The following is a 10,810-nucleotide window of genomic DNA, read 5'->3' on the forward strand; positions in this document are numbered from 1 at the left end:
CAAAATGTATTTGCACAGTTGCAACTTATAATCCAAACAACGAGATGGTCCATATAAAAGGCTGCGCCATCAGAGATGTGGTACCTACTTGATCTTGATCATCGGTCTCCAAACACTGCAACATGAAAACCTTCGTGTTATTGTTCGCCGCTGTGGTAAGTACCTCCAATTTTACCCTTTTCATCTCGACTAGTGTTCATTCTTGCCTACTTGTGTTCTAACCATATCAACCGGGCCGGCTCCTCCGGAGAGTTTCCACGGCTTCACAGAAACCGACGTGATACAACGCTTACGTTGTATTTTGTCTGAGTGAGGTTACTGGAGGCCCAATTACCTACCCTCCCAATCTTCCCAATACCCGACAACCCTTGAATTCCTAACCCCCAAAAGGCCGGCAACGTACTTGTAACGCCTCTGGTAATTTGGTGTTTCAAGTGTCCATGGGCGGCGGCGATTGCTTACCATCAGGTGATCAGCAGCCTCGTTTACCGGCTTATTCTTAAAAAAGAAACTAGTGTTCATTCCTGTTTACTTGTGCTCTAACCATATCTCAATACTTTATTGCATATCAACTGCCTACAAAACTGTAACTTATACAATAAATTATGTATTGTTTAGAACGCAAATTTTTCGTTACCAGCCGTAAAGTGGTATTCGGAGCTGCGGACCAACTAGCGGTTTTACCGGGGCTCCGGCTCCAAAAACAGGAGTAGGAACGGGGTGGTTTTTAGTCAGTAAGAATCTGACACTCCCTCTCGCCTCGCCCATGACGGGAGAAGTAATAAAAAAAGACGTGAAGTGTTGTTAGACGCACACTAGACTGTGGGACCTTTCATTAAAAGTACACAATGTAATGTTACAGGCGGCCCTAGTTTCTGCGGAAGCTGTCAGCATCCCGGATCGCGCACGAGATGCAGTAGACAGATCTTTGTCTTTAGCAGCAGATATAGAAGAGGGTAAGTGCATCCACTATCTCTATAGTCTTTTCTTTCCGCCTTTAACGACTAAACTGAGTATGATTTTTTGATTTTTGTGGTACGTAATACCATAATATTATGCCTTTAAATCTTTGAAAGGTTAGGCATAGGTGTTTGATTGTAAATAAGAATTATTCAATGTGTATGTTATGTAATAGTTAACAATTACTATTTATCTTTAATGTAATGTTTTATTGTAACTTTCGTGAGACATACTAAATTAATTATTATGTTATCGGCTTACTCACGTACTATTTTGACGAGGAACTCGACTAGTTTCAAGCCATGCTAGAGGCTCATATTCATGAGCAGCATTCCGCGACACACGACGCGGCGATTGTCGCGCTGCTACTGGCGATTCGAGGATCGCGCCCATCGCGCCCTCTGTCTGGAATCGCGCGCATTATCTGGCGCGTGCGACGATGTTGGCTCGTTAGACTCGTTCGCCGGCGGCTGCGCAGGTGTTAGATTCGATTCTCGGGTCGGCGCAAAAACGGTGCTACATACCGCGCTCACTGTGTCACACTCCAGACCCGCAACATTGTAGGTTGACGCAGATTGTAGACTCGGCTTCCAGGCAGGTGGTAATGCCCAGCCACCGTCTCTGTTGAAGTTGGGACGGCGACTTATTTCGATGGCCTCACGTACTTTCCGCGGTACAAAGTATTTCTCCCTCGTTAGTACGGAGACCTTGTCGAAGCGAAGGAAATGAGCCGTGCCCGCGCTACAAGCATGCTCGGCTACTGCCGATGTATGGGTGTCCCTGTTCTTCACACTGCGTATGTGTTCTTTGAGTCTGGTTGTGATGTTGCGGCGAGTTTCCCCGATGTAACTCGAGCCACAGTCGCACGGTATCATGTATACCCCGGGAACTGCCAGTGGATCCTTGTCCTTAGGCGAGCGTAACAAGTTTCGTAATTGACCGGGTGGGCGGAAGATCGTCCTGATGCTGTATCTACGGCGTAACAGGTGTCCGATGGTGTCGGTTACTCCTTTCACGAATGGTAAAAATGCTGGAGTCCGCTCCGCAACTGCCGGTCGTCTTTTACCTGATGAATTACTCGCCAGTCGAGTACATTGGCGCCAGTTGTACCCATTGGTTTCCAGTACCCGTCTAAGGTGATCAAGTTCTGCGTCAATGTACTGGGGATCACACAGGTTCAGTGCCCGGTTGATTAAAGTACGGGGAACAGAGGCAAGGTGGGAGGGATGATGGTGTGAGTCGGCTCGTAGGTACCGGTCTGTGTGTGTCGGTTTACGGTAAACCGTGTGTGACAGGCGGCCGTCTGTTTCACGTCTCACGAGCACGTCCAAGAACGGCAACATTCCTTCCTTTTCCTCCTCAGTGGTGAACTGAATGCTACCGTGCACCGAGTTTAGGTGTCCCACGAATTCCGCCACATGTTCCCGGTTGATGACGGCGAATACGTCATCAACATATCTCCACCAGTATCGCGGGCGCACCGGGGCGGATGTTAAGGCTTGACCCTCAAACCACTCCATATACATATTAGCAACCACTGGCGCTAGCGGCGAACCCATAGCAACTCCGTTCACTTGCTGGTAATAATCCCCTCTCCACAAGAAATAACCTGTTGTCAGGCAATGGCTTACACAATCAATGTATCCAGTAGGTAAATCTGTCCCGTTCAATGTTGTGGTGATAATATTTATTGCCTCATCTACTGGAACATTTGTGAAAAGAGATGTGATGTCGAAGCTCATAATTATCTCCTGTTCTTGGAGTCGGGCATTACCACCTGCCTGGAAGCCGAGTCTACAATCTGCGTCAACCTACAATGTTGCGGGTCTGGAGTGTGACACAGTGAGCGCGGTATGTAGCACCGTTTTTGCGCCGACCCGAGAATCGAATCTAACACCTGCGCAGCCGCCGGCGAACGAGTCTAACGAGCCAACATCGTCGCACGCGCCAGATAATGCGCGCGATTCCAGACAGAGGGCGCGATGGGCGCGATCCTCGAATCGCCAGTAGCAGCGCGACAATCGCCGCGTCGTGTGTCGCGGAATGCTGCTCATGAATATGAGCCTCTAGCATGGCTTGAAACTAGTCGAGTTCCTCGTCAAAATAGTACGTGAGTAAGCCGATAACATAATAATTAATTTAGTATGTCTCACGAAAGTTACAATAAAATAATAGTTGACCGTTACGGCGCGGTATGGCTAGACAAAGTGAAGGAGTTTACGCGAGTGAGAGTGAAACGTAAAAAACTCGAGTGTGGTTTGCAGTTCATGATACAGTGCCGTGATAGTGGTGTAGTGCCAAAGTTCGCGCAAATCAGGCCTGTAAAGTGCATTCGGGGTTACGAGAAATTCTTCCGCGTCGCGAGCGAGAAACTTCTACGTCACGCAATCTCGGACTACCGGCGCAAACTAGTGTTTGCTAATAATCATGTATACAAGTTACACCTACAGTTATCGCGGACGTTGGATGTTGGGCTGTGGAATGTTTTGGATGCGATGACGTACAACCGTACAGAAAGCATCGGGGAAAGCACTATACGTAGGCAATATGATAAATTGATGAACCTGACACGAACAGACAACTACCCTCAGCACAAACAAATAAATTGTGACACTCACAAAGGATCGGAAACGGTCATCAATTTATCATCAAAACAACTATCTTGCGATGCCGTCAATGTGTTAGCCCGAGGCCTAAATTATGCTCCAACCCCTCGGAAAATACCTGTTGAGGATATCATCAGCAGTATAGAAAATACTATTATACGGAATAGGATACCTCGCAGTGATGCCGAGTGCCTACGGCAAGATGTATCATCGTTGTTGCGTAAATCTACACCCCCCAAGAGTAACATACCGCGGGAGGAAATGTATGCGCTCCGCGAACTACGTAACGATCCGGACATTCTTGTGCTACCAGCTGATAAGGGCAACGCGACTGTGGTTGTTGATACCAAGGCGTACGAAGAGAGGATCACGCAAATGGTGAGTGACACCACGGTCTACAAGAAACTGTCATACGATCCGACAGCCCGGGTGACTACAAAAACTGTAAAGTTATTACAAGGCCTAGGTGACAAAGACTTGGTAGCACAATTACGCCCTCATAACCCTACACCGCCCAAGATCTACGGCTTGCCCAAGATACATAAACCAAACTGGCCCCTGAGACCTATAGTTAGTCAGATTGATGCACCAACCTATAAACTGTCGCGGCATCTGGCAACTATATTACAGCCTTTCACTGGGAAAACGAACTCATATGTAAAGGATTCCCGTCACTTCATCACACTACTGGCTGATATCCGACTCCAAGAACAGGAGATAATTATGAGCTTCGACATCACATCTCTTTTCACAAATGTTCCAGTAGATGAGGCAATAAATATTATCACCACAACATTGAACGGGACAGATTTACCTACTGGATACATTGATTGTGTAAGCCATTGCCTGACAACAGGTTATTTCTTGTGGAGAGGGGATTATTACCAGCAAGTGAACGGAGTTGCTATGGGTTCGCCGCTAGCGCCAGTGGTTGCTAATATGTATATGGAGTGGTTTGAGGGTCAAGCCTTAACATCCGCCCCGGTGCGCCCGCGATACTGGTGGAGATATGTTGATGACGTATTCGCCGTCATCAACCGGGAACATGTGGCGGAATTCGTGGGACACCTAAACTCGGTGCACGGTAGCATTCAGTTCACCACTGAGGAGGAAAAGGAAGGAATGTTGCCGTTCTTGGACGTGCTCGTGAGACGTGAAACAGACGGCCGCCTGTCACACACGGTTTACCGTAAACCGACACACACAGACCGGTACCTACGAGCCGACTCACACCATCATCCCTCCCACCTTGCCTCTGTTCCCCGTACTTTAATCAACCGGGCACTGAACCTGTGTGATCCCCAGTACATTGACGCAGAACTTGATCACCTTAGACGGGTACTGGAAACCAATGGGTACAACTGGCGCCAATGTACTCGACTGGCGAGTAATTCATCAGGTAAAAGACGACCGGCAGTTGCGGAGCGGACTCCAGCATTTTTACCATTCGTGAAAGGAGTAACCGACACCATCGGACACCTGTTACGCCGTAGATACAGCATCAGGACGATCTTCCGCCCACCCGGTCAATTACGAAACTTGTTACGCTCGCCTAAGGACAAGGATCCACTGGCAGTTCCCGGGGTATACATGATACCGTGCGACTGTGGCTCGAGTTACATCGGGGAAACTCGCCGCAACATCACAACCAGACTCAAAGAACACATACGCAGTGTGAAGAACAGGGACACCCATACATCGGCAGTAGCCGAGCATGCTTGTAGCGCGGGCACGGCTCATTTCCTTCGCTTCGACAAGGTCTCCGTACTAACGAGGGAGAAATACTTTGTACCGCGGAAAGTACGTGAGGCCATCGAAATAAGTCGCCGTCCCAACTTCAACAGAGACGGTGGCTGGGCATTACCACCTGCCTGGAAGCCGAGTCTACAATCTGCGTCAACCTACAATGTTGCGGGTCTGGAGTGTGACACAGTGAGCGCGGTATGTAGCACCGTTTTTGCGCCGACCCGAGAATCGAATCTAACACCTGCGCAGCCGCCGGCGAACGAGTCTAACGAGCCAACATCGTCGCACGCGCCAGATAATGCGCGCGATTCCAGACAGAGGGCGCGATGGGCGCGATCCTCGAATCGCCAGTAGCAGCGCGACAATCGCCGCGTCGTGTGTCGCGGAATGCTGCTCATGAATATGAGCCTCTAGCATGGCTTGAAACTAGTCGAGTTCCTCGTCAAAATAGTACGTGAGTAAGCCGATAACATAATAATTAATGTAATGTTTTGTTTACTACAGGATTGCCTAATGTTGCTACTGATGACGCTGGGAGATATGGCAGACAGAGGCGTGCCCTTTCTTGGATAAGCAATATAGTTGGTGCGATTAATGAGAAAACAAATGAAGCTGTTGAAAAAATGCAGGACGTAGCAAACGGAGTCGTGGACAAAGTACAAGATAAAGCAAACGAAATCCGCGAGAAGGCAAAGGAAACAATTGACAATGTGCAGGCCGCAACAAACCAGTTCGTGGACGGTATGCAAGATAAGGCAAACGAAATCCGCGAGAAGATAAAGGAAAGGATTGAAAATTGGGAGGAAGTAAAGGAACAAATCAGGGAAAAGTTAGAAGAACTGGTAAACACTATCCGCGAGACGGCAGAGGGTTTGGATTGGGAGGAAGTAAAGGAACAAATCAGGGAAAAGTTAGAAGAACTGGTAAACGCTATCCGCGAGAAGGCAGAGGAAAAGATTGACGATTGGGAGGACTTAAAGGAACAAGCCAAGGATAAGTTAGAAGAACTGGCAAACACTATCCGCGAGAAGGCAGAGGAAAAGATTGAAAATTGGGAGGAAGTAAAGGAACAACTCAAGGATAAGTTAGAAGAACTGGTAAACGCTATCCGCGAGAAGGCAGAGGGTGTGAATTGGGAGGAAGTAAAGGAACAAGTCAGGGATAAGTTAGAAGAACTGGTAAACGGTATCCGCGAGAACGCAGATGGAAAGTCTGTCAATTGGGAGGACTTAAAGGATAAGTTAGAAGAACTGGCAAACTCTATCCGCGATAAGGCAGAGGAAAAGATTGAAAATTGGGAGGAAGTAAAGGAACAACTCAAGGATAAGTTAGAAGAACTGGTAAACGCTATCCGCGAGAAGGCAGAGGATTTGAATTGGGAGGAAGTAAAGGAACAAGTCAAGGATAAGTTAGAAGAACTGGTAAACGCTATCCGGGAGAAGGCAGAGGATGTGAATTGGGAGGAAGTAAAGGAACAAGTCAGGGAAAAGTTAGAAGAACTGGTAAACGCTATTCGCGGGAAGGTAGAGGAAAAGATTGAAAATTGGGAGGAAGTAAAGGAACAACTCAGGGAAAAGTTAGAAGAACTGGTAAACGCTATCCGCGAGAAGGCAGAGGGTGTGAATTGGGAGGAAGTAAAGGAACAAATCAGGGAAAAGTTAGAAGAACTGGTAAACGGTATCCGCGAGAAGGCAGAGGGAGAATTTGTCAATTTGGAGGACGTAAAGGATAAGTTAGAAGAACTGGTAAACTCTATCCGCGAGAAGCTAGAGGAAAAGATTGAAAATTGGCAGGAGGTAAAGGAAGAAGTCAAGGATAAGTTAGAAGAACTAGTAAACGTTATCCGCGAGAAGGTAGAGGAAGTGTTTGACAAATATTGGCAGGACGTAAAGGATAAGTTAGAAGAACTGGTAAACGCTATCCGCGAGAAGGCAGAGGATGTGAATTGGGAGGAAGTAAAGGAACAAGTCAAGGATAAGTTAGAAGAAGTGGCAAACGCTATCCGCGAGAAGGCAGAGGGTTTGAATTGGGAGGAAGTAAAGGATCAGTTAGAAGAACTGGCAAACTCTATCCGCGAGAAGGCAGAGGAAGTGGTTAACAATTGGGACGAAGTAAAGGATAAGTTAGAAGAAGTGGTAAACGATATCCGCGAGAAAGCAAGAGAAGTGCTTGATGAAATAAAGAACAAAATCAAGGACAAATTGCCTACTGCTGAGGAACCTGTTGTAGAGGAACTTGCTGCTGAGGATTCTGATGTACAGGAACTTGCTGCTGAGGATTCTGATGTACAGGAACTTGCTGCTGAGGATTCTGATGTACAGGAACTTGCTGCTGAGGATTCTGATGTACAGGAACTTGCTGCTGAGGATTCTGATGTACAGGAACTTGCTGCTGAGAATTCTGATGTACAGGAACTTGCTGCTGAGGATTCTGATGCATCTGCCGACGAGGCCTAAACTTCTTAAACGGTGTATTTCACAGAAAATTATTAACTCACAGTTGAAATAAATATTTTGAAGATAATATTACTCCAGTGTCATAAACTGTAAAGTAAAAAATGTAAAATTGTCATGTAACTTGAGAAAATAAAGATTTTTTTATTATTATTATTACATATAAGATGTGTTGTGAATTATGTCCTAGATCGTACACACCCTCATCTAGCCTCGTCTAGCTGCCTATTGGTCGTTAGTACATCCTAACCTTACACTATTTTTCTTGACTAATGTCCATCCTAGCTTACTTGCGATCGGGTTAGAGCCCACAGTTCTTTACTCTACACATTTAACTGATGGACATGTACAATAATATTTCAGGTCTAACTGAAAATAAATGTCGGCTCATTCTACGTCTAGTTTCGTTTCTTTGAGGAAAATGCTTACCAGTATCCTATATTCCCTAGCTTTTACCCGTCATAAAGAATAGCAACATTGCAACGTCACACCTTTTATCCCCGAAGGGATAGTTAGCCGTGCACATTGCGTCACGTAATGCCGTTATACAATCTACACCCACTTTTCACCATTAGTGTTATAAGTCCCACGTAAAAGGGGGCGAGCCTATTGCCACATACTGAGCACATTTTCAGACTCTGTGCTGCTGCTGAAAATTTTTCGAACAACCGAAAAAAGCGCAGTAATATCCCAGAATAATAAGTACAAGTACACATTCATAAGAGACTCTTAAGGCTACTAAGCAACAAAGTTCAATTCAGCTCGCATAAGCGCTCAGTACCTACCGAGATATTCACCTAATAAGTATTGCCGCTCTCTTCTAACGCGTAGCTCTGTCGCTGTCTGGCGCCGAGTGACGCAATACATATGTCGCTAGGGTTGTCGGCTCTCCGATGCGTTGCTACCTACTACTATAATTCTATCTATCTACCTATTTGACCACCTATTCTATCTTATGTTTGATGCGTATGATTGATTAAATTAAATTTGAACTTACATTTTCTCATATGCAGATAATGAAAAAAATGACAATCCCTCGTCCTTTTGTCTTGACACACATCCATTAAATGAGCAATGCTTTAAACCAGCCATACTCTCTTATTTTAGACTAATTTAGTATTAAATAATAATATTAAAACTTCCAACAAACATACGTGCGTATGCCACGCGAATATGTAGGCATATATATTATCGCTGTAGGTACCGCCGAGTGGCGGTGGCCTGGTAATACTTTGCCCGACCCGGGAATCGAATCCGAGATCCCATGTCCGGCAGTCGCACTTGCGACCACTCGACCAACGAGGCAGTCATTAAGAATAGATTGCTATAACATGTATATTACCCCAAGAAGACTAACAGAGGTAGCACGAAAATAAAAGCGGAACGACCACAATATCACAATAATTTAGGAAGGGAAATAAAAAAAAAAATAGCATTTTTTCAAATATTTCTTTATCAACAACATTATTATTATTTGTGCAGGTGTCTATACCTACTAAATACTTAATAATATTCAGTTGTTATCCTTAAATAGATAGTAATATACGTAGGTATAATATCACACCCCTAGATGAAGACTCCGGTAACTCAAAAAGTGCTGGTTTTGAGTTAAAATGGCCTTTTCAAATCCTCGTATCGAGTACCTACACGGACATATAACGCACGTAACAATATCGTCCACCATTTTGAAAAAATGGCGTTTAATAGTTACATTTTTTATATCTTTTTTTAATGTAGAAATATCAGTATTTCTTTATTTCTGAAAAAACTGTATTTTTGAGATACCGGAGTCTTCATCTAGGGGTGCGATATGTTCTTAGACTACAGCATAGGAATCCAGGTCTGCAGAGTTGATCTCCATGAAGACAGGTTGGTTGTTGAGATTGCAAGAACAGTAGCACCTTCCTTCTGCCGACCCATCTTCAACAATCATCATCTTAAGGTCCATATCTCCACCGATGGCTTCTTGCATATCTGTGAAAATAGATTTTTCTCAGAACATTTCAACATGATATGAGAATCAGAGTAAGGCTTAAACCTTGCGAGAAGAGGCCTTTGGTCAACACTTATACTTATAGGCCATATATAGGCTGTCAATAATGATGACGATGATGAAGGCCTATTAAGACCATTGTCCACGGAACCACACGTCATATGCACGCTTTCATCAATTGACGAATACTTTGATGCAAGATGCCAGGACTCGTCTTGCAGAGAAAAAAAATAAACTTGTCGCGGGTCTGCTCAATCAAATTCCTTTATTATCATTAGGTTGTAGGATGCCTCCATTCGTCAAATGACGAGTCTTAGAACCCACAAATTAAGAACATAATGTTGAGCAAAGGTTTATTCCACTTTTATTGTTATACTTGAAATATACCACGGTCTCACAGAATAGCGACGTAATACAACGCTTGCGTTGTGTTTCGTTGTGTGACTGAGGTTACAGGAAGCCCAATTACCCCCTTCCCAATCTTCCCAATCCCCGGTTCCCAAAACAACTCTTAAATTCCTAACCTCAAAAAGAAGGCAACGCACTTGTAACATCTCTGATGTTTTGGGTGTCCATGGGGAGTGGCGATCGCTTACCATCAGGTGATCCATTTGCTCGTTTACCGTCTTATACCATAAAAAAAGATCTACTGCTGAACTAAGGGCTTCTACGAGGGTTCCTACAATAGGATCGCTATTAGGTCTCTTGGTAGTAAGTCTTGGTTATAGGAGGTACTCTAGTTCTATACAAGTGATACTTACCTCCCACTACTTCTGTGCTTTGTTGGTTCGTGGAGGGCGTTGAGCTCTCACTGGTCACCAGCTGAGCTGTTTCTTGTGCTGAAGCTACTGCCACCTGCAACAATTGCACTGTCACTAAATGTACGGTAAATATCGAGTTAAAGAAAAACTCTGTGAGGACATCCCCATCATTTTCCTGCCCCAATGATGTCTAAATCTTTAAGCCCCAAAAGGCCGATGCAGTTGTTAGTCTTCTGGTATTTCGATTGTCCATGAAGACAGACAGACCGTCTGCTCGTTTGCCGTGTTTGA

General features: G+C 45.2%; 1 protein-coding gene across 2 annotated transcripts; it reads left to right on the forward strand.

Moving 5' to 3' along the window:
- Window positions 1-7,931, forward strand: LOC118265058 (uncharacterized protein PF3D7_1120000-like). 2 transcript variants are annotated; one of them, XM_050705687.1, is made up of 4 exons: window positions 1-155; window positions 863-956; window positions 5,817-6,835; window positions 6,923-7,931. In XM_050705687.1, the coding sequence occupies exons 1-4, from the start codon at window positions 123-125 to the stop codon at window positions 7,766-7,768; spliced, it is 1,992 nt and encodes a 663-aa protein (XP_050561644.1). In that variant the 5' UTR covers window positions 1-122; the 3' UTR covers window positions 7,769-7,931. The 2 variants fall into 2 exon arrangements, with proteins under 2 accessions (XP_050561644.1, XP_050561643.1); XM_050705686.1 differs by having other exon boundaries at window positions 5,817-7,931.
- The last annotated feature ends 2,879 nt before the right edge of the window (window positions 7,932-10,810 follow it).

Source organism: Spodoptera frugiperda, chromosome 28 (genome assembly GCF_023101765.2).
Source record: "Spodoptera frugiperda isolate SF20-4 chromosome 28, AGI-APGP_CSIRO_Sfru_2.0, whole genome shotgun sequence".
NCBI lineage: Eukaryota > Metazoa > Arthropoda > Insecta > Lepidoptera > Noctuidae > Spodoptera > Spodoptera frugiperda.

Coding starts and splice junctions, on each gene's coding strand:
- LOC118265058 (XM_050705686.1), top strand. CDS start 123: ATGAAAACCTTCGTGTTATTGTTCGCCGCTGTG. Junction 156..862: donor TGTTATTGTTCGCCGCTGTG/GTAAGTACCTCC, acceptor GTAATGTTACAG/GCGGCCCTAGTTTCTGCGGA. Junction 957..5,816: donor AGCAGCAGATATAGAAGAGG/GTAAGTGCATCC, acceptor TGTTTACTACAG/GATTGCCTAATGTTGCTACT.